At 48.4% G+C, this 22,850-nt stretch overlaps 1 protein-coding gene and 1 pseudogene across 1 annotated transcript; both read right to left on the bottom strand.

Annotated features, from left to right (window-relative positions):
• Positions 1-1,733: 1,733 nt before the first annotated feature.
• Kcna10 (potassium voltage-gated channel subfamily A member 10) lies at positions 1,734-3,260 on the bottom strand. The gene has a single exon (XM_075979028.1). It carries the CDS (start codon positions 3,258-3,260, stop codon positions 1,734-1,736), a length of 1,527 nt encoding a protein of 508 aa, XP_075835143.1.
• A 13,866-nt stretch (positions 3,261-17,126) lies between these two features.
• On the bottom strand, positions 17,127-17,569 carry LOC142853874 (small ribosomal subunit protein eS25 pseudogene; annotated as a pseudogene).
• Between the last annotated feature and the right edge of the window lie 5,281 nt (positions 17,570-22,850).

Below are 22,850 nucleotides of genomic sequence, written 5' to 3' on the forward strand. Positions count from 1 at the left end.
CATGGTGTTTTATTATAGCCATAGAAAAGTAACTAATATATTTACTGGGTTATGTGTGTGTGTGTGTGTGCGGGTGTGTATACGTTTGTGTGGGTATATGGGTGTGTGTGGATGTACAGGCCATGGTGCTCACATGTAGGTCAAAGGATAATTTACATGGGTGGTCCTCTCTGCCTACCTTCTAGGTTCCAGAGATCACATTCAGGTCATGACTTTATAGACTACTGGTTTCTGTAATCAAAGTCTAAGAGTATCCTCAAATAAGTCTAAGGCTTGTGGCAGACATGTCCTAGCTTTGCTGGAACGCCCTACCTGATACGTCCACCAACGTGTTTGGAAATGTCTTGATTTGTGATTTTCTACGTTCTCTGTGATACAGCTTCATGAAACTGCTGTCATGTTGGAATATGAAATTTGGGATAACCCGAATCTGTGCTTTCAAGCCACAGTCACTCATGTTTGGCTATGGAATAAATTCTTGTCCCCTTTGAGGTAAGAACTGTGGTTTTGCAGAAAAAGATTTCTATAATGTGGCTATGTTGGGAAGGTGGAGAAAGACATACAGTGACCATCCATGTTAGTCCTTGGGATCCCAGCATGGGGTTTAGGTTTAAGTAGAGGGCCAGCAGTTTGCATGGCTAAGCAATCTCAGCTAAGGTATGGTCCTGATGGGCACTGACCCATCACTGTCTCTGCTCCAGTCTCTCCTACAAGATGGTTTGACAAGTTGTAAATCTCTTTCTGGGGACCAATTCTCCCTCTGACTGGTGCCAGAGTTCAGCATTTTCCTTCTCCTGACGTGAGACTCCTGGGGTGAGAGTCCAGTTCCCTGAAGTGCTTTGAAGAGTCTGCTAGCCAAAGGGAGGGGCACAACTGCCTGCTTAGAATATACTCATTCCTGCCAGACAGGCTGGCAGCAGGGGCAATCAAACATGCTCTATAAGTTGACATGATGTCAGTGGATGGACTTGATTATGCTAAACAGGCATTGCTCCTAAACAATTCATTGCTACAGCTCTGGCCTTTCATTTTACTTATTCAAATTTCACTTTATTCTTTTATTGGTATATGTGTCTATGTATATATGTGTATGCAAGTTCACATATATTTATGTGCAGGTACATGTGAAAGCCTGACGTCAGCTGTGTTCTTCACCATTCTTCATCCTATGTTTTGAGGCAAGGTCTCCCATTCAAACCGAAACCTGCCAAGTCGGCCAGTCTAGCTAGCCAGTTCGTGCCTGGGATTTCCTGTCTCTGCCTCCGTAGTGATGGTATTGCTAGGCTCTATCTGCCTAGCCTTTATGTAGGTGCCGAGGATTCAAATTCACCTCCTCACATGCACACGGCAAGCATTTTACCCACCTCCTCTGTCCAGTTCTGGTCTTTTAATATGCATCATTCTAAGGAAGACTGAACATACTTTTTAAGCATTATGTTAAAAGGTAGATTCTGCTTTGCTAGGACTGGACAGGCTTGGCTTCTACACTTCCATACTAATAGGTAATGTCCACAGTTCTAGTGCAGAGACTGAACTACGACTTTCACAGGAAAGGAGGAGAAATCTTGTAATGGGTTGAGAAGAAACAGCCCTGGAAGTAGAACAGAAATATGAATTTATTAAAGCAGCTCACAGTTAGAGATGGCCTGTTGGCCACAAAGCATAATTTTCATCTTGGAGAAAACAGAGGGGAGGGAGACAGAGATTCAGAGACTCTAGAAGTCCCAGACTGGTCACTTCCTGGACTTCTCTGTGGAACAGCTGCCGTTGGTCTTGTTAAGAGAGTCGGTACTCCCCATTCTGGAGCCCACGTTGTTTAGGATTCTGTCAATTTCTCCTGGGATGTTTTGCTTCTCTTCATTCTCAGTCTCACGGTGATAGAAGTAGTTGAAATTGGAGACAATGACAGGTACAGGGAGGGCAATGGTGAGGACGCCGGCAATGGCACACAAAGTACCTACAATCTTCCCTCCTGGGGTGATTGGGCACATGTCACCATAACCTACAGTTGTCATGGTGACCACAGCCCACCAGAAGCCATCAGGAATGCTAGAGAAATGGGATTCTGGTTCATCAACTTCAGCAAAGTAGATGGCACTGGAGAAGAGGATGACCCCTATAAAGAGGAAAAAGATGAGCAGCCCCAGCTCTCGCATGGATGCCTTCAGTGTCTGCCCCAGGATCTGCAGCCCCTTAGAGTGGCGGGAGAGCTTGAAGATGCGGAAGACCCTTACCAGGCGGATGATCCTCAGGATGGCCAGGGACATGCTCTGTTGGGTACTCGGCTCTGTCTCCTGGACCAGCTCTGTGATAAGGGTTGCAAAGTAGGGGATGATGGAAATGATGTCGATGATGTTCATGATATTCTTGAAGAAGTCTGTCTTGCTGGGGCAGACCACAAACCGGAGCACCAGCTCAAAGGTGAACCACACGATGCAGGTGGACTCTATCACGAAGAAGGGGTCAGTGAACATGGTCTGGGAGAGGCCCGTTTTGTTTGTGTTAATACCGGGGTCTCTGACTACCTTCAGCTCCCTGTCCTCTCGGAATTCTGGGAGCGTTTCCAGGCAGAAGATGGTGATAGAGATGACTACGACCAAAACGGAGACCACAGCCACGCCACGCGCGGCGCTAGAGCTCTCAGGGTACTCGAAGAGAAGCCAGAACTGCCGGTGGAAATCATTGGTCGGTAGCAGCGTTTCAGGGTCCTTGATGAAGCCTTCATCCTCCCGGAACTGGTCCATGGCCTCACTACCCAATTCATAAAAGGAGATCTCATCGGCGAAAACATCAATAGGCACATTGGCTGGCCGTCGTATTTTCCCACCGGACTGGTAATAGTATAAGATTCCATCAAAACTAGGTCGGTTTCTATCAAAGAAGTATTCATTTCTCATGGAGTCAAAAAATTGCATCCTTTTCTCCCGGTCTCCCAGGAGTGTCTCTGGGAATTGATTGAGAGTTCTGAGCTGAGTCTCAAACCTCAGCCCAGCAATATTAATGATCACCCTTTGGTTTCCTTCATTCAAGACCACGGGCTCAGGCCCTGGGGGATCCACGAACTCTCCTGGGACCTTGGAGAAGGCTGTTTCGAGGTTGGTGCCGTCACTGATGAGGACTCTCCAGCTGGGAAAGGGACTGCTACTAGGTCGGCCTTTGGGGTCAAAGTCTGTGGCATAGCCTGGCTCTTCATGGACGTCATCTGCGTTATCGAAATTGACCAGAGCAACCTCCATTTCTTTCCAGCCACACACATCCATTCTAGGGAGTCAGAAAAGCAGCCTGGAGGCCCCCAGTCTTTGCTGCCTGCTGGAAGCTGTGGGGAAGGAGAGGTTTATTATACGGGAGTCGGAGAAGGATACAGCTGGTTCTTGACTACCGAGGCAAGATACACCAGTGCATTAAACAATGATTTAGCCTTGGCTTGAGGAGGAACGTTGTGGGCTTTCAACAACGTTCACTCCTTCATATCACTTTTGTGTGTACAAACTACTAATAAAAAATTATGAAGAGCAAAGTGTCCCCAGAACAGGAGGGTCCTCAAACACGGTAGTATAAAGGAGGTTACCATAAAGAGAAGGCTACCCATCCTTGATAATAAAAAGTGTAATTTTGTAATCATGTGAAGCCCATCATTCTAGCCAGCACTTACCCACACCCAGTGCCATTCTTAACTCTTCTCTTATGCATCCAACAGTCAGTCCCTTACAAATCCCTTTTGTTTACGTCTTTTTTAAAAAATTTATTTATTTATTATGTGCACAACATTCTGCTTCCATGTATGCCCACCCACCAGAAGAGGGCGCCAGGTCTTATTACAGATGAGCCATCATGTGGTTGCTGGGAATTGAACTCAGGACCTCTGGAAGAGCAGTCAGTGCTCTTAACCGCTGAGACATCTCTCCAGCCCTGTTTACATCTTCTCAACACAGCCAAAGCTCTACTATTTTCTGTCAACTCCATCACTGCCTCTTGGACCAGGTCTGGGATTCCATTAGGAAGAATTAGAGGATGGAGGCAGGGTGGCCAATCCACCGTGTCCTTGAGCCCCTTGGCTCGAAGAAGGGCTTTGGGGGTATAGTTAATGTGATAATACGTGACATGCTTGGCAGCAGGATGATTATATTTCTATCGCTGTGTTTGCCGACTTTTCCACATTGCAGGAAATTTAGAAGTCACTAGCCAGTGGAAGTCTTTTTGGCTCTAGTCTGAGGTGAATAATTTTTAATGGAAAGCAAATAAATAATTCTCTCTCCCTCCTCCCTTTCTTTCTCCCTTCCTCACCCCCTGTGTGTAGGGGCATTTGGGGTAGGGATAGGACAAACACACACAGGCTTGGATAAGTATGAACATAGATGGACATTCTCTCTTTAGGTTCCTTCCAGCTTCGGTTTCTATCAAAGAGCACTGTAGCCAGTCAGGCTAGAGTGAGTGTGGAGGGAGAGGCAAGTGACCCAGCCTGAGGTGGCATCTGTTGTGACCGTGGCCTTGGAATAGTTACATTACAGGGGACAGGGAGGTCCTGCTGTGTACAGTGTTGTAGTTTCTTCAAAGTGATTTTACATTCCCTTGTTCTACTGAATGGCAACAGAAGGTTAGAAGACAGCTCTATTGTCTCCCAGGGGCAAGTGACTTCCTATAGCCCTGTAGCTAGCAATGCCGAGTCCTGTGAGCTCTGTGGTCTCTTGGCCCAGAGTTATCTCCACTACCCCACAAGGGGCTGGAGTGTGGGGAGCTAGGCTTATGGGATTCCTGGATATTAGTGCCCTTTGGTGCCCTCCGCCTTTGCAGTCTGTGTCCGTGAATGTCCAGGATGCAGAGCACATGTGTGGCCTTTGCTGGCTTGCTCATGTCAACGAACCACCACTTGTATATAGACTGCAGAAGTTACAACCATGAAGGCACCCTGCGTGAAGCTCAGTGAGGCACAGGGTAGCTGGAAGACAGGATGGAACTGGGTGTAAGACTTCTGAGAACAGAGTCAATTGGTAGGCTCCTCAAACTCTATACATGAAACCCTAAAGTGTTAGCTGTGTGGGTGAAAGGGACTTGGCTTGGAGCTTTGTTCCGCTACTTAGGGGATATATATATATATATATATATATATATATATATATCTGACTTTTAGGACTTTAGTTTTCTGATCTATGAAATGGGCGAGAAGAGCAATAATCTCAACTCATATGTACACAGTGAGCTCTCTTACTGAGCCATCTCCCCTTTCCCTCAGCATAGTCTTTGAGATTGGTTTTGGTTCTTTCTCTGGATTCACAGCCTGAGGGGGATTATTCTCTGGGTGGGGAAAGGGTCCCCAGGGAGGGCAGAGCTGAGGATATTTGGAGCAGTTTCCACAGTCTTGCTTGTTGGTGTGAGATTCCCCATGACGTCTAACGAACAGTAGTCTTGGCTCCTATTCCCTGGGCCCTCCAAGGCCTTGGCAGAACTGCTCTGACTCCAAGAAGAGCTTTTCCTTCTGGCTGAAGGGATCGTAATGTCTGACTCCTCTCAATCTGTTTGCTTGCATGGGATGGTGCTGACTGCGTTCAGTGTGCAGATGTTCCTATGAATGAGCATTGAAATAAAGTGAATTATCTCTAGAGGAATGGATTTTCTCACACCACATAAAGTAGACCTCACCCTTGTATAAACTGGTGTGCCCATACCCTTATCTAATCTTGGTTCTGTGGTGTGTGTGTGTGTGTGTGTGTGTGTGTGTGTATGTGAGAGAGAGAGAGAGAGAGAAAGAAAGAGAACTTGCTGGGTCTTGCTGACCAGTCAGCCCAGAGGAAGAAATGGTTATCTCCATGTTCAGTGGTGATCCTGTCTCAAGGGAATAAGGCAGAGACAGATCAAGCCAGACTCTAGATGTCCCCTCTGCTCTCTGGCATAGGGCATGTGCACCTGAATTCACAGGTGTGAACTCCCACCTCAAAAGAAAAGGTAAAACCAAAAAAGATTATATTGCAAATTGCATAGGGTGTGGCAGTGAAATCACTTTGTAAGTTGTAGGTTATCTTTAAATGTAGGTAACTATCCCCTGCCCTCTCGTCCTCCCTTCCTCAACAGTACGGCAAACTCCCAGGAAGAAACACGGTTCATGTGAGAAAATGCAAAAGGAGTCTCAGCCCCATACCCTTCCCATGTGCTCTGCCTGACCATCTCTACACTGTCCACTTTCCCCTCTTTGACACCTTCCCAGCTCGTGTGGAGACAGTCTAGAACCTGCCTTAGCCACGGAGCCTGCACTGGCCGGCCCAGCTTCAGCTGCCTCCCTGTGCTCTGGCCTGCTGCACGGAGTACTCTGGGGCCCTCCATGTCAATACCCACAGGCTCAACCTTAGCATCTAAACTCTCTTACAAGTGCCCAATGTTTAGGCCTTGTCTCGCAGGGCATTCTTCCTGTTTGTTTCATGTTCTTGAAGGACAGAATTTACCTTGGGTTGCTACCTGCAGTGGACCAGGATGGACAGCATCTCTTCCAACAATGCAACCGCACTGAGTGGTTATTTGGTAAATATTCTTTATTAAGTGGGTGAATAGATCCAGGAAATTCCTGAGGGCAGGGGCCCATGTCTGATTTCACAGGAGTCAGCCCACCTAAGAGCTCAGTGAGCGTCTGGTGACTGAACGATCAAGGGGTACGTCTGAGTGGCAGGCGGCATGCTGGGCTCTGAGCCAGGACACCTGGATTGTCTAGACTGCTTTGGGATCACTAACTGCTTGCTGCATCTCATCAAGCCTCTGTGTTGTCATCTATGATAAGAAAATAGGCTGAGTCAAGGGAGCCAGATAGCAACATATAGAATACTTGCATGAATACAAAATCTCAAAAATGCCAATCCACAGCAGCAGAAAGCAGGGAGGAAGGGAGGAATCACAACGTGGGTTCCACTGACCTCTTAGAGGGAGGGTGACTCTCCTCCCTACTGTGGTGATGGACCACAGGTGTATACACACACCAGGAAGCACCAGGCTGCATGCTTTAAATCTGGCGTGCATCATGTTACGTCGCTGAATCCCTAAGGATAAAAGGAAAGAGAACAAACACGTGCATGTTTTGCCGCTGGTCTTGAAGACCTGGGTAAGGACCAAAGGAAGTGACATGAGGTGCTTTGCAGGCTGCGTGGGCTGCACGTGTGCTCTTGCGTGGAACTCATGGTGCCCTGCTCCAAAGCAGCTCACAGTGTAAGGGCTCAGCAGAGATTTCTTAAATTTTTTTTATTTTGAAAATTTCACATACAAGTACGATCCTTACATTACTTTTATTCCTCCTCCTCCTCCTCCCCCCATGTTCCCATTCTCTCTCAAGTTCATGACCTCTTCTGTAATCATTATTATATAAATATAATCTATATAATCTACAAAGTCTATTTCGTGTTTAGGGCACATGTGTTTAGGGCTGTTCCGTTGATCCTGAATATCCTGGAGGAGCTTATCCCTGGAGAAAACTGATTCTCCCTCTCCAGGAAGCTGGTGCTTTACTGCCTATTGCTCTTTATCAAGGGGTGGGGCCTTTTGAAAATTTCCCCACCCACGATGGCATGTCGACCGGTGTGGTCTGCATGCAGATCTTATTTAGGCTGTCATATTGTTGGAATGCTATAAACTTTGTTGGGTCTAGAAGACACCGTCTTGATAGTTGGCTTGGATCAGCAAATACCGGGACCCGGGGCTGACTGTGGTTTCTGGACCCCTGGAGGAATGGGCAGTGAGGACATCACCCTATCTCGGGAATGTCTGAAATGTTAACGCAGCCTCTGGTCACAGCAAGCTGGCCCTCCTCTGCCTCATGGTGTGGGAAAATCCATTCCTCTGGAGATAATTCACTTTATTTCAATGGTCATTCGTAGGAACTGAGGTTGGTTTTGGTTCTTTCTCTGGATTCACAGCCTGAGGGGTGGTCATTCTCTGGGTGGGGAAGGGGTCCCCAGGAAGGGCAGAGCTGAGGATATTTGGAGCAGTTTCCACTGTCATGCTTGTTGGTGCGAGATTCCCCATGACGTCTAACAAACGTCTTGGCTCCTATTCCCTGGGCCCTCCAAGGCCTCGGTAGAACTGCTCTGACTCCAAGCAGTGCTTTTCCTTCTGGCTGAAGGGATCGTAATGTCTGACTCCTCTCAATCTGTTTGCTTGCACGGAACAGTGCTGACCGCGTTCAGTGTGCAGATGGATCTCCTTCCCCGTGGCGGCGGCAGGGCACATTTACTGTGCTTCCACCTTCTGGGCCACCACGTGTGCAGGCCGCTCTTCTAACCTTGCCTGAAGGGAAAGTTTTCCTGGAGGGGACAGGTGGAGACACTTCTGTCTTCCTGAGCACTCTCGAGAAGTTTGGCTCTACTTTCCAGGGCACAGTACTATGGGTTCATGTTTTCTTTCCAGAGGGTGGTCTTGTTTGTATCCCACAACTTTTAGCACTCAGTCGAGCCCACTCACTGTCCTAGGGCATCTCGATGCAACATCTTACTGCTCCTTCCCCTAGTCAGACAGACTTGCTGTATGGCCCCAGGTACATCTACTTCCTGAAAAGTCTGTCTGATCTATTTCCACTGCTTTTATGCAGACCATAGTGTTCCCAGGTACTCCTGTACTCTATAACACTTCTGGAGTTGTGGTCTAGGCATAGATGTTGACGAGTCTTTGTGGTGTGATGGTCTCTGTCATGACCAAACCTGGAACTTCCTGCATGTGCCACCACAGGCTTCTAGAACAGTCACGCAGATGTCTGTGGCTGGTGCTGGGGCTGCAGGTCTAACTTGGCAAGGTCACTGAGCTGTATTAAGCAGATGGAGTCTGAAGCCCATTCCTTGGCCTTTCCACACGGGTTGTCTTTGGTTGCCTAGCAACGCAACACCTCCTCCACAGTCAGGTAAGGCAGCAGCTGTCAGGGAGTCTGACAATGCCTGCAAGAAGTCATCCGCAAGGACAGCTGCGTGTACTGTGCCCCAGGCCCCCAGGCCCCAGAGAGAGGCAGCACACAGATGTTTGTCACTGGCAAGGTCAGATGTTTCATGGCTCTGGGTGGAGGGGACCAGGGAGTCCCCAGGCAGGACTATCTTGGAGTGGGTTTTCATTATCTTGGGGAGTTTTAAGTGGAGGGTTGCTTAAAAAGGAGGTAGAAGACAGACTGAGGTGCTGCTTCTACTGGACAGGAGAGGGCGCTGTTGTCTTGCTGGAAGCAATTCCTGACCTCTGTGATCTTCACGGTTAATCTTCCTCTTTCACCTTCTGCAGCCATCTAGGTGCGGGTCTTGCGGATCCTCTCCAGGCTGGCTCTGCAGATTGTCCCTTTCTTTTCTGGAGACAAACACTATCATACTGGGTGACTGTGAGCTCAGGCTCAGGGAGCTCTCAGTTGCGGTGTGACTCTTGCTCCTGCATTGGCCTCTTGCTGCCTGTTGCCTTGGGTTCCGCAGACCTAAGGCGACTTTCTTGCTCCCCCCTCAGGAGTTGGTGGAGAGGCAGTTGTGTTACACAGGCACAAATCACACACTGCGTGTGTATTGGGAGCACAAATCACAGAGCATCTGTGAATGCTGGTGTGTCAGCTGGTCAGAGGTCAGGGTCAGGGTGAGATTGATCCTTTCTCCTTTCCCTCTCTGCACTGTGTTCTACATTTACTGGTGCAGTATCAGAGCCCTTCCCGAGGCTGCCTGTGATAAATGTGACCACCAGGGAGGAGGAGGCCACAGACGCAGACTCCTGTGACCCGATCTCTATTCCCCTGTGCTATGATGAGACTATCTTCACCTGTCCTGCCACAGTGGATGCGGCGATTGCTCTGGGTGCCTGCACTCAGATCGACAAATCATATCAAGTCCATACATGGTTGGACCCCAACTGTGTCTACTGTCATAGGCAGGGATCCTAATCTTCATTTAGCCCAGGGAGGTACTATGTGTGACTAGTCCATGCTAGGAAGCTGTGACTCCCACCTGGGTGTTTTAATTCCAAACTCAACACTCTTCCTATGATTCTCTAGTTCCACAATAGTGGACCCACTGGCATGGGTGAGGCTCATGTGGGTTCATTCACTCTGCCTGGGAACTCACACACACACACACACACACACACACACACACACACACACACACACAGAGAGAGAGAGAGAGAGAGAGAGAGAGAGAGAGAGAGAGAACATGCACACACATGTATGCATAGAACTACTTATGCCACACATGTGCCTTCTTGTGCATGTACTCATAGACATAAATACACCACATATATAATTACCAAGACATCTGAGAAAATCTGCAGATACACATGGGCAGACTCTCACACCACCCACACTGCACAGATGTTTCTATTCCAGGGGTGCCTGACCCCTTTCTCCAGTCTAATCATTTTGCCTCTTGGGAGAGAAGCATGTTCTGTCGCTTGGAGCAATTGAAAAAGACAAGGAGGATCGGAGGGGGCTCAGATGGCTGCTCACATGGCTCTCTGCCTTGTGAGAGCAGCAATGGGCACAGCGTAGGCAGCATGTCTCTCTCCCCGTGAGGACTGCTCAAGGACAAAGCTATCTTTCTGAAGGGATGGGGAGATGCAGGCAAGAGCTCTTTCATTTAAACCCTGTGCAGCAGCAGCAAGGCTGAAAAGAATGAGCCCAGGATAATCATGCCAGCAGCAATGTGAGCCTTACAGTTTAGTACTGGTAACTGTAGGGACTGGAATCTCCTGGTCTTGGGGAAGATAACGTTGCTCTGAGAGTCAGCTAGAGGTGGGGAAGGTCTCCTGGAGCCTTTTCTCTGGACTCCTGGTTTTGTGTATTAAGAGACATATTGCCTCCCTGTTTGCTTGGGAGAGAAGGGTTCATTTACCTCTCAGGTGACAGGTGCAGTTTCAAGATGCCAGGGGGAACACGGGGAGGCCTTGGGCTTGAGATACTGCAGCTCTTGCAGCTTTGCTGGCTCTAGAAGCTGGGGGCTGGCTCATTAGAGCCTGCATCTTCACTGAGGCAGTTTCTGTTTAACTCAGTGACCAAAATAACTGCGGGCTGTCTGTCTGTCTGTAGAGTTTGCCTGTTGGCTACACCTCAACAAGGTCATGGGAAGGGGTGGAGCCAGAAGGTGTCCTGCAGAGAACTGAGGCAGAGCCCAGCACTGTCTACACACCAACACCTCTTGACTTCAAACAGGTTCCTGTTCAGACTCTGTATCCAGTTGTTTGTCCTCTCAGGGGTTTAGATAAGCCGCAAGAAACCTTCCTGCTGCTCACCCCTACTTAGCTGCCTCAGGTAGGACAGGACAGGCAAGTGAGGTGGGGGTGATGTTCCTGTAAAACTTCTCCTGCCTACCCCCTCCCCCACCAAATGTGAAGCTGTTTCTAGCTATTCCCAAAGAATGCAAGAAAGAATATTTCTAGGAGAAATTATAGCACTGGGGACATGTCTATTCAACTCTCTACTCCTGCCTCCCTTGTCATGAGCCGGTGATTTCACAAAGCCATTTTTGTCAGTTGGAAAGGAAGCATGTCCATGGACTCCAGGGATATGAGCCCCGGTTTGGTCTCTGCCTCTTGTTATCTGTGCAACACCAGGGAAGTCACCTGAGCTCTCTGCATTTTTTCTTTGCTGTTAATAAACACCTGCCTGCCCACTTGGGACCCATTGATCTGTGTTGACAGACAGACAAAGTAGACTTGCCGTATCGGCCAGATTTGCCCAGGTATGAAGGGTCTGGAGAAATTAAGACGCAAGAAGCCAGCTACTTCTCCACCCTTCAACTCTGGTGTCCCATGCAGGTTTGTACAAATTCACAACTTCTAAAAAATTTTTTATAAATTTTTTATATTCTTGTTTTCATTTTGAACTACACAGCAAGCAGACCTGAGATGGGAAGACTGTTATTATTGTCCTCATTTATAGATGAGGACGCTATTCTCTAATATACTTCCTACCTATCTAGAGTGGCTAGGGTAGTAGGGGGTGTGGCAGGGACCATACTGTCCTGTGTTTGCATCTGAGCTTAGCACTTGCCAGTGCAGCTAGGAAGCCTACACCAAGGTTAGGGTGGGTCCTTTCATCTTTCCAGATCTGGCAGCATGTTGCAATTCATCATGAGTAAATTAACCTAGCGCCACCCCGTACCCCTTCCTTCCTTCATCGCCCTATGAGGCAGTTTGTTTAGCATTGTGGTCACACGCATGGATGCTGAAGTCAGCCAGCAGCTCTAGTTCTGTGAACAGCTGGTCCTGTGGCCTTGTGCAGGCTGCTTCATCTCTGAACTTCTTCCTCTCTGTGATGGGGAGGCTACTAACGTGAATTATTAGAACAACTCTGGTGTAGGAAGTCCTTCTGTTTATGTGTTGCTTTCATTAGTTGAATAAAGAAACTGCCTTTGCCTTTTGATAGGGCAGAACTTAGGTAGGCATGGAGAAGACAGAACTGAATGCTGGGAAGAAGGGCAGAGAGGGAGACACCATGGATCTCCTGCCTGAGATGGACACTGGTTAGAATCTTACCAGTAAGTTACAGTCACGTACACAACTCTGGACACATGACAGGTATTATAGTAAAAGTTGGCTGTAGTATTCATTGGAGGCAGGGCCTTGCTGCCTTGGCCTACTTATTTATAGAATCCTTATTATCATTGTTATTATTATTATTATCATCATCATTATCATCACCATCATCATCATTTGATACAGGGTCTGGCCATGTAGCCTGGGTTGAACTTAAACTTGAAATCCTCCTGCCTCTGTGTCCTGAGTTATGAGGTCACAAGTGTGCTCCCATTTCCCAGTTGTTGGCTTGGTTTTGGGAGTCCTCCTAGGGCTGTCCCTTGCTCCTGTGATGGCCTGAGCTCACTGTGTCTTTCCCTTCTCCTAAGGTATGCCCTAGTCCACTACTCCGGAACAGGCTTCTTCTCACCCGCCATCTCACTCCGCCATTTTCAAAGTCTTTTATACCTGCCTTCATGATGCCTCCTGATGATCCTCCATGCTCCCTTTCTTACCATGACCTGTTCAGACATTACTTTTCGTTTAGAGGTCTGCTGAGGGCTCCTCAAGCCTTTCTGCCCCTCCTATGAACTACCAGGGCACTCCTCCTCACGGCTGGTATGGATCCTGGCATCCCAGGTAGAGCTCTGCAGGGACCCATTTGCAGGGGTCTCCCATGCTGTGGTGGGACCTGGAGTCAGTTCTAGCTGTGTGGACACATGCGACATCTATCAAGGGGCAGAGGGGAGGAATGAACTTGGCTCTTGCTCCACTGGGCAACAGCCAGTCTTCTCACATGATCCTTTGTTTCTCTTTCCCTGCACAGGTGACCCAGGACCAGGCCAGCAAGACCTGTGTCCTCATGTTGACACTGGATGCAACATGCCAAATGCTGCCATCTCCTTTTTTTGTAAGAACTTCCAAGCTTCTCTACAGCTGTGTTTCAAAACTATTTCGCCTCCCTCTTCCTTCTTCCTTCCCCCCACCCTTCTCCTTCTCCTTTTAAGACAGGCTTTCTCTATGTAGCACAGTCGGGCCTTGCCTCACCTCTCTTGTTTTGGAATTACAGGTGTATGCCAATATAGCTGGCTGTTCTCAAGATTTCTTAAGCTGTGTGACCTTGGGATAGTTACTTCTTCTCTTTTCTTTTAAATCTCCTAATCAGTAAAGCAGGCACAGTAACAATGTTTGCAGAGAGATTTGGGAGACGGATTCATATCCTTGTATCACCCCAGGCCCTAGAACAAGATGTCATCTCAAACACAGAAGAAACGCTGAAAGAAAATACTTGTTGAACAATTCATTGCTTTGGACACAAAACCACCATTTAGAGAACAAAGCTTCTATAGTAGAATTGTAGGACCTCTGTCTATGGCAGTGGGGTGTACGGAGGGAGTTGTCAGCATATGTCTGGCAGAACACACTGGAGTTAGTGTCTTCTTGGATAAAGTTCTCCCTCTAGCTCCTAGGTCTGCTCTTCTGTTGTTTTGCATGTGGAGCACCGAATAGGGAGCTTATGGAGGGTTTTCTTGGGGGGGGGCTCCTTAAGCCGCAATAGGACTCAAGAATTTCTGAAGCAAAATTGCACAGTGGGTGAGGATGTGGTGAACAGCTATGCTTTCTTCTCACAGAAAGCCAGAGCCCAGGCTGAAGCTAGTGTTCTTGGAATGCCTTGAGCTAAACAGCTGGGAAAGCGGACCAGAAGAAGAACGCAGCTTCCTAAGAGCATGCCGGGAAGTGAGCCAGCTTGGCTGGCTGACACTTGTTGCCATGCATGCAATTGAATTTTCCCAGAATGCCTCAAGACCTGTAGGAGAATGCCACTTGGAGCCTGGTATGGGAGTCAAGATTCAACTGAAGAGACTGAAGAGTGGGCAAAGGGAAAAGAACTTGGGGCAGCACTTACCAGCAGGAGTGATGGAGGGGAAGGCGTGTCTCGGTCTGTGTGAGCCTCTGCAGCTCTGGAGGGGTCAGCTGTCCATAGCAGGAGGGATGTGCTGGTCCCAGGGTCCACAGGAGGACTGGCAGGAAGGATCCGGATCAGCAGACGCCTGGGATTCAGAAATTCTATCCCTTGGGTGAAACAGGATCTCTCTGGCCCTCTCTCTGTGTGGAAGAAGATCAAGAGAGAATATCCAGCTCTGCTGGGCGGGCAGGGTGCAGTCTGCAGGGGCAGGGCACAGGGTGAACTGGGGTAAGGGCAACCAGCAGCTTCGTTATGGAAGGCACACACATCACCTATTTACCCCGAAGCTGAATTGGTCATTAATTTGGGATATTTCCTAAAGCTGGTGATAACAAGCAGGTGATGGAGTTAGGCAGTGGTACTGGGTCTCTCCACGTGAATGCTAGCTGCCAGAAGACCTTGATGTGAGAGGGTTTGGGAGTAAACCTAAGTTGTTATTGTTGCTGTTATTATGTGTGTTTGTGTGATATGTGAACGTGTGTCTGTGTTTGTGAGTCAGGAGTTGGTTCTGTCCTTCTGCTGTGGGCTCCTTGGACTGAGCTCAAGGCTTACACGAGGCAAGCGATTGTGGGGGTGCTTTGAGATGAGCAGACGTAAAAATCGTCTTTCTTCTGTCAGCAGGATAAAGTCCTTTACAGTGTATCAGCAAGGCTCAGCTGTCAGTTCTTGACTTTGATCTCCAGAATGGCGTCCATGCCCAGATGGTGACAGAGAAAAGGCCTTGTCTAGTTTGCTGGACACTAAAGGCCTACGACAGATGTGAACTCTGGGTCTAGAAACAAACAGACCAACTGCTGTTGGTGGCACTTAGGGTCATCACCAAGTTGAGAACACAGCCTGCACACTCCCCTCCTGCCTCTGACCCAGGCCTCCTGCCATACTTTGCATGTAATGTAATTTGGTGTCAAGTGTCCCTCCTTCTCTCGGTCCTAGTCAGGCTATGGCATGGCTCACCAGTGATACCGGGGTTCCTCTTTTCCTGTGGAAGTCTGGGCTCCATCTGGATGGGATTCATCTGCTCTTCTCTGGAAAATTTCATTCAGATTTTAGTCTACCAGGGGTGGTGAAGGGCTGGAGACTGTGGCAACTTATTAATTGGCTACATTTTCATTTATTCAAACTGGCCGTGTTGGCTAAAGTTCTCCAGAGGAAGAGAACAAACTGAATGTAAATGTAGCTCTAAGAGGGGGGCCTTATTAACTTTAGGAGGGACTTTGTTAGATTGGCTTGCACAGATCAGAGGTTGAATGGTCCCACCGTGGCTGACTACAGACTGGAGATCTGGGGAGAGCAGTAGCTGCTCCAAGAATCTAGAAGCCTCAGGACAGGAGAGACCAATGATGCAGCCCCAGTCCCAGACTGAGGGCTTAGAAATCCCCCAGAGCATCACCGGGGCAACCCTCTCTTCAAAAACTGAAGAATGTGGAGCTTGATGACCACAGGTGACATCAGCAAATGACACATCCACTCAAGAAGGGTCAAGTGGGTGTGTGCTAGTGAGCTCCCCTTTCTGCCTCCAGTCTACTAGACAGTGCCGCCTGCTTTTGGAGTTCACGGACCAGTATGTCCACTGCTTTTGGAAGCCTTCTCACAAACGTACCTAGAAGTGTGCTTCTCCAGTTTTCTTAGGCATCTTTCAGTCCAGGTGATAACTAAGATAAACCATCACATTAATTACTGGATGCCGATACTGGGCTGGATGTTTGAGTGAGAAGGAGCACAAACCTGAAGTCCTTTCAAGGTGCTGATGGTCCAGAGGGCATCTCAACAGAAACATCAGTTTTCTACTGAAGAGATGGGTACCATGTCACCAATGACCTCAAAGGGTCCTGCTCACCCTAGCCAAGCACCATTGGAATAACAGCTGAATAAAAGGAGAGAATAGAGACCCATGAGGAGCAGACTTTCTATGGGGGGAGAAACCCCCACCTTTCTCATTTCTTATGTCTTCTCTACTCTCTACTTTTTTTTTAAATCTTGTTAAAAGAATCAATTGAAAAGAAAAACCATGAAAATATTTGAATTGCATGCGCAAACACATTCCCAGGGAAAATCCATAGGAGACAGCCTGGAGCTGATCACAGCCCTCGCGGAACACGATCCCCAGCTGTTAATATTTCAAGCACTTACAATCAGCAGATACAGAGTCTAATGCTCTGTCTGTGTCAGTTCATTGAGTCCCATGGTAAAAGGAGTGCTTTCTAGTATTATTCCAGTTTTACACGTGGGGAAACTGAGTCACCAGACAAGTTCAGTTGCTCAAGGTTTGGAGACGGCAGAGCTGCATTGGGAATACAGGCTTGAGGACACCAGCTCTGTGATCGTGGTCTGAAATCGTGGACTGCAGCAAGGGCAGCAGGTGGTTGTGGGGCAGAGATGGGGAGCTAAGTTTGCCTGAGGGAGGCGGTGAGAGATCCTTTGCAAGTGTGCATTTGAGTTGGGGTAAAAGTGATCCAGTAGGAGGAAAGGGTGCAGGAAGAAAGGTGTTGCAGAGAGCAGAGAGTTTGAGGGTGATGCAGTTAAAGCCCAGAAGAGCATTCTCCTGTGACCCAAGTGTGGAGCAGAGGAAGGGAGGTGTGTATTCTGGAGTGCTGGTGTGAATGAGAATGACCCCCATAGGCTCATAGGTTTGAATACATGGCCCTCAGTTGGTGGAAATGTTTGGGAAGGATTAGGAGGCGTGGCTTTGTTGGAGGAGGTGTGTCACAGTGGGTGGGCTTTGAGATTTTTCTTTTGATTTAATAAAATTTTATTTTTCCAAATGTACAGCTGATTGAACCTGTTCATGCATCTTCACCAGCAGCTGGGGTATCTCCACCCTTTGTGTTTCTGGTATAAATTACTTGGGCTCTGTGCTTTGAAACCAGCTTGATAAGCCCTTTACTAAGGAGCTCCTGAAGAGCTGCCCTGGCCAAGGAACCGTGAATCTTCAGTCTCTCAGAGACCACGGCTGGAGTAATAAGTTTATAGTTGGGCACTTCCTTACAGAGTTTGTCGTATGTAGCCTTGTCAAACAGGATTAGATTGTTGAGCTTGTCCCAAACTTTGCCTTTGGACCACTTCTTCTTTTTGCCACCGGACTTATTTACTGGGTCTTTGTCTTTTTTGGCTGACTTTCCGGCATCTTTCTTCTTGTCATCCTTGGACGGCATGATGAAGTTCGGAGAGTGGCGACGACCACTGTAGCCTCCCTAAGATGTTGGGGAAAAAAGGAAGCCTGGCTCGCCAACAGCCCCAGAAACCTCAGCCTCCTGGGCTTTGAGATTTTAAGACTCCCACCATCCCCAGTATTTTTCCACCCTCTCCCCCTTTTCTCTCTGCCTCTTTCTTGTGGATTGAGGTGTAGGCTCTCAACTGTTTCTGCAGCTATGCCTTTGCTCTGCCATCATGGACTTCAACACTGTAAAACTGTAAGCCTTATTAAGTGCTTTCTTTTGTAAGTTGCCTTGGTCATGCTGTTTTGCCACAGCCACAGAAAACTAAGACAGGTGGATGGCATCTACACAGGCTACCACATACTCAGGACTGATGGCTTGGGCTTTCTACCAACTAGAATGACTGCTGGCAACTACATAACTTGACTGAACCTGAGTCTGGAAGACCAGGGAGGAAGGAGTTGAGATCCAAGAGGCAGGGCATTCACACCTGGGAAGGGTGTGTCCTTGTCAGTGTCATTGCCACCATCAGCATCATCTCATCCAGAGGAAGCTTTTTGCAAAGTTCAATATTTATGATAGGTGAACAAAGGATAGAATCCTGAGTCCTGACTGCTTGGCCTCCTGGTTCCCTATTCCTTGGTGTTTGGCCCGCTTCTTAGAACACAGTCTTCCCAGTGACAACATCATGGCTGTTTCCAGTGTTGCCTGGGTGAGAGGTCTGACCTCCTTGATCACATTGCCCCTCCCCATCTGGATATATCTTCTGTTGTCTTTTCTGCAGTAAGCAGACAAGTGACGTGGTCCCATTTTGTACTTTCCTGAGAACCTGATCTCCTTGCTCTCCACACTGACCTCTGGATCTTTTACCGTCCTCAGCCCTGGAGCAGGGCCAGAGGCCCAGTGCCTCTGTCTGACCAATTGGACACTGAGCCATGAAAAATGAACTCCCATATCAGATCCTGAGACCTCTCGGGCTTCCATCTAGGCTTGGCCTTCTGATCCAAACTCTAGTTCTCCAGTTTCTGGGGTAAAGGGAAGAGCAGTGCCCTTGGGAAGCCCCCATTACCCCAACTATTATGTTCTTAAATTAGACTTGGATAGGAAAGGGAGAGGAGGCCTGAGGGGAGGAGAGAGTGAGTTCAAAGGTGGAGAAGCCAGCAGGAAATTGTTTTCTGCAAAGTCAGGGAAAAACTACCAGATCTGGATGTCAGGGTCACATTTCCATTTTTTCTGTTCAGGACCAGTATAGACGGGCTCCAATCTCTCTGCATCTGAAGGCATTTGCACACCAAGTAGGTTCTTTGCATGTAGACACATGTGTGCTAAGCCCCTCCTGTATGTCCTGGCATTGGGCTCAGTGCTGGCTGGCATGGAGAGAACAGAGGGAAGCAAAAAGCAAAAAGAGATAGGTCCGTGCCTGGGATTTAAATGCAGAAATAATATGAACAATTGCTACTGAGTCACAGAGGAGGAAGCTAAACACAGGAGGGGTGGGAAGATTTCATTTCTCAGGAGCAGCTGATGTTGAGCCCAAGGATAGATGGGATCTCTCGGAGCAGAGAAGGAGCTTGTGTGCAGAGCAGAAGAAGGCAGATTGAGAAGGGTGTTCTGGGCATGTGTGGAGGAGGGAAGGATGCACTTGAGCCTAGCTTCTCTGAAGAGATCCAAGCTCGGGAATCTCCAGCCTGCCTATGTAATCCAGTATCACAGACTCGGGAGCCCTGGACTCAGATAAGGCCCCAATTAGAATTCTAATGGTGTGGTCTTGGTGCTCGTCTTAGCTGTTCTGAGTCTCAAGCCTCCAACGCTGAAGGGAATTTGCTCTCTTGCTGGGTGTTTTTTTTTTTTATAACTTGAGGCTGAAAAAAGTAATGAGGTCACAGGTAGTTATCCATGAGCTCTGTTTCTGCTTCTGCCATGAATCACAGAATCTGAGACTAGGAATTCAGGATGGTCTGCTTCATCCCTTTCTCAGTGTGGAAGCTCCTTTGCAATCTCATGGCTGGGTGCTGTCCCCTGTGTAACAAACACAGCAACCTGGGCCACAGTCAGGAGCCCAGTAACCTCTATGACAGCCATCACTACATTCACCCTATGCTATAGAGGGGATGGGAAGGCAAAGAGTTGAGAACAGTGGCCACTGGCTATTGATACAGGGTAGGAAGGACCTTATGAATCATTGATACAATTCCTGATTTGTACAGACACAGGGGGCTGTGACTCGCCCTAACTCACCCCGTGAGTTTCAGGCAGTGTTCTTCATTTCCATTTCCCAGAAGACTTTGGCTTAGCTGCCTGCGGTCTAGTGACCAGCTCAGGGCAACTGACCAGTCTTTGCAAGCTCTACCTCAGGATGTGGAGGCTGCATCCCTGGATACACTGTGTGCCCCTCTTATCACTAATACTGGCATACAACCAGGCAGTGTGGACTGGGCCAGGCAGTGCAGAGTGTTGTGTCTCGGATGTGGTCCCTGAATAGTCAAGGAGCCTGGGCCAGAGGGACAGAGTACAGTAGGTTGGTGGGACAAAATGTAGGAGTAGCTGGCAGAAATTTTAGAAAGGAGATTATGTTGAGGAACCTTAAAGTTGTTACTTTAACTGAGAATTTAGTATTGGGGGATAGCTGGGCACAAGTAGCTCTCTCTCTTCACCATTTAGGTCCCCAAAGATGTTGGTGTGTATACATCAGTACAGAAGGGCCACTTGGGAATATCTCTGTGATATCACTCATATTTCATCTAAGGGAAGGACAAGATAGAGCCTTGTGCCGGAGGACCTGACCCCTGCAAGGTCCCCAGATGTAGGCTCAAACCCTAGGGACAGAGAAAGGCTAGTATGGCCTGAAAGAGGCTGTTGGCTGTGTAAGGTGGCCCAGCTCTGTGGAGAAATGTCTCCAGACCCTAGGGACCATGCAGACTGTGGTATCCTGCCTACCTCCATCTTGTCCAGTCAGGCTCTACCAGGTGGAGACTCAGTGGTACTGGCTTAGAGGTAAGACCTTGGAATATCGGAGGCTATTTTGGGTCAGTTTTACTATCCAACATGAAGTGTGGCCTCCAGAAATCCTGTTAGCCTTTGTTTGTCTCACCTGCACACTGTGGATAATACCCCTGTTCGGCTTTTCCTACATTTTTTTTTTCATTTGGTTGGGGCTTTTTTTTTTTTTTTTGGCTTAAAATGAAACCTGTGAGACACAGTACCAAAGTGACTGACTGTCTCATCTTGTTATGAGATCCATCATCTGCAAGTCCCCCACAGCAAGAGGCTGTCCTTTGCCTCCATTTGTGTCCCCTATGTGTTTAGGATAGGGCTGTGTCCCACTGTGCAGACCAAGAGAGAGGACGGGCCACAGCTAAGGCCAGCCTGTGGGGCTCTGGCAGTCAGCAAGGTTGCCGAGGAGGGAACAGCCTGGTGATGGATGACGCTGCCAGCTTTTGCCCATCTGGCAGCCCGAGCAATCTGCATAAAAACAAAGACAGCTCCGGTGACATGAAATATTGATGCCCTGAGACTGTGCAGAGTGGTGTCTTAGACTCACCGCGAAGGCCCGGCTCCTGACTGCAGGATAATGGCACCTCCTGTCTCTTTAGGTTGGTTCCAATGGGCTGCAGGGAGGGAGAGCCGCTATGGTGGAGAGGGCCATCTGGGAGTCTTGATAGACAAACATTAGTTTTGAGTTTCAGGTATTACTGGCTTTAATCAAACTGAATTGGAAAAAATAACCCATCATGGATCAGGTTTGGATAGCTCAGTTTCTAGTCCAGTGGTTCCTGCATATCACGATAATTGTATTACAATTCATAACAGCAGCAAAATTACAGTTTTGAGGACGCATTGAAACAATTTTTATGATTAGGGGTCGCCACAACATGAGGAGCTGTATTAAGGGTTGCAGCATTAGGAAGGTTGAAAACCACTAGAATCTCGTCTGATGGAGGCAGATGGGGGCTGCATCTCTTAGCAGGCCTAATTTAGGGGCCTCTCTGACCCTCACAAGAAGCTCCTTGTCTAAATGACAACCTTGGGAGAATAGCAGGGTAGGGAGCTAGGGACCCGGCTCTGGCAGAGATGTAGCATGGGGAAGGGTGTGGCCATGGGAATGCATTGTCACCAGAATGCTGGAGAGGGCTTACTCATGGAAAATATCCATTTAGCCCTGAATTCTTTTTGGGCGGCTCCTGTCTCCACTCATTCACAGATTTTTCCAAGTGGTGAGTAAGGTTGGAAGCCAGATCTCTGGAACCCAAGTGGGAAAGGAGAAGTACTTTAGACACTGGAAAATAGTGGGCTCTTTCCTCGGGCAAGGCCAGGACCTTTTTTGCTCTGGCTTCCCCCAGGAGGGGTTGCAATCTCCAACCTGAACTCTCTTCTCGGCTCTGTCCCTGCAGGCATCCATTCTGGTCCAGACCCCTCCGTCTCCATCTGCCAAAAGCGCGTGAACATTCAACACGGGCCAGATTCCTACTGCCAGAGCAGGCTGGTCCTAATAGGTCTCTCAGTATGAGCAGCTCCAGGCCCCCAGCCAAGGCTTAGTCATCCTTGCTTCCTCAGTCCTGGCACAAGGGAGGCACCTGAAAAGGTTGCCTGAAGAAGGGGGTGGCAGGGAGCCCAGGACTGACCAACAGGACGAAGGGAACACCCAAGGCAGCTAGCTAACACCGGTAACTCCTGTTGCGGAGGTTCAGTGGGAAAGGGGTCTCCTCTGAATCTAACAGCATCCTTCTTGGGGCTTAGCAAGAATTAACTGGTTTCCTCTCTGTCTAGGAGTCTCACCTTGCCAACGGAGCTACAGCACACAAGTCATCTGGGTGTTTTGCTTTTTAGTTTTTATTATCCTCCTTTTTAAAGAGAGAGGCACACTAAAAACATGGCAACAAACAGAAAAATTCAAAGAAAACAGCTGTGACGTTTGGAGCGAGTTGAGTCACACTCGAACTTTATTAGTGTAGATAAAGCTGCCTTGGCTGGGTTGGAGTGAGAGGGGTCTGCCTCTTTATCCCGTGAGTAAAGAAGGTCAACTGTGCCCCGCCCAAGCCTACCCCTTGATCTGGCATTTCCCAAGCAGCAGGTGGCTCTCAGTGAACACAGGCTTAAGGTTCGCCTGTTCTGAGACATCTCTGTTAGGCCATTGTGAACAGTCTAAAGGACCCAGATGCCTTTGGATCATTTTCCTTCCTTGCTCTTAGTGGTCTAGTGCTTTATCAGGGTGGGGATGCCAGCCTATTTCTTAGCAAATTGGAGGGTATGTGGGCAGGGCTTGGAGAGAGAACAGTTAGCTACATTACTCTCCT

This window comes from Microtus pennsylvanicus, chromosome 7, assembly GCF_037038515.1.
Source record: "Microtus pennsylvanicus isolate mMicPen1 chromosome 7, mMicPen1.hap1, whole genome shotgun sequence".
In the NCBI taxonomy this organism is placed as follows: domain Eukaryota; kingdom Metazoa; phylum Chordata; class Mammalia; order Rodentia; family Cricetidae; genus Microtus; species Microtus pennsylvanicus.

What these genes read in the sequence shown, in the direction of transcription:
- Kcna10 (XM_075979028.1), bottom strand. Translation starts at nt 3,260, where the DNA reads ATGGATGTGTGTGGCTGGAAAGAAATGGAGGTTGCTCTGGTCAATTTC.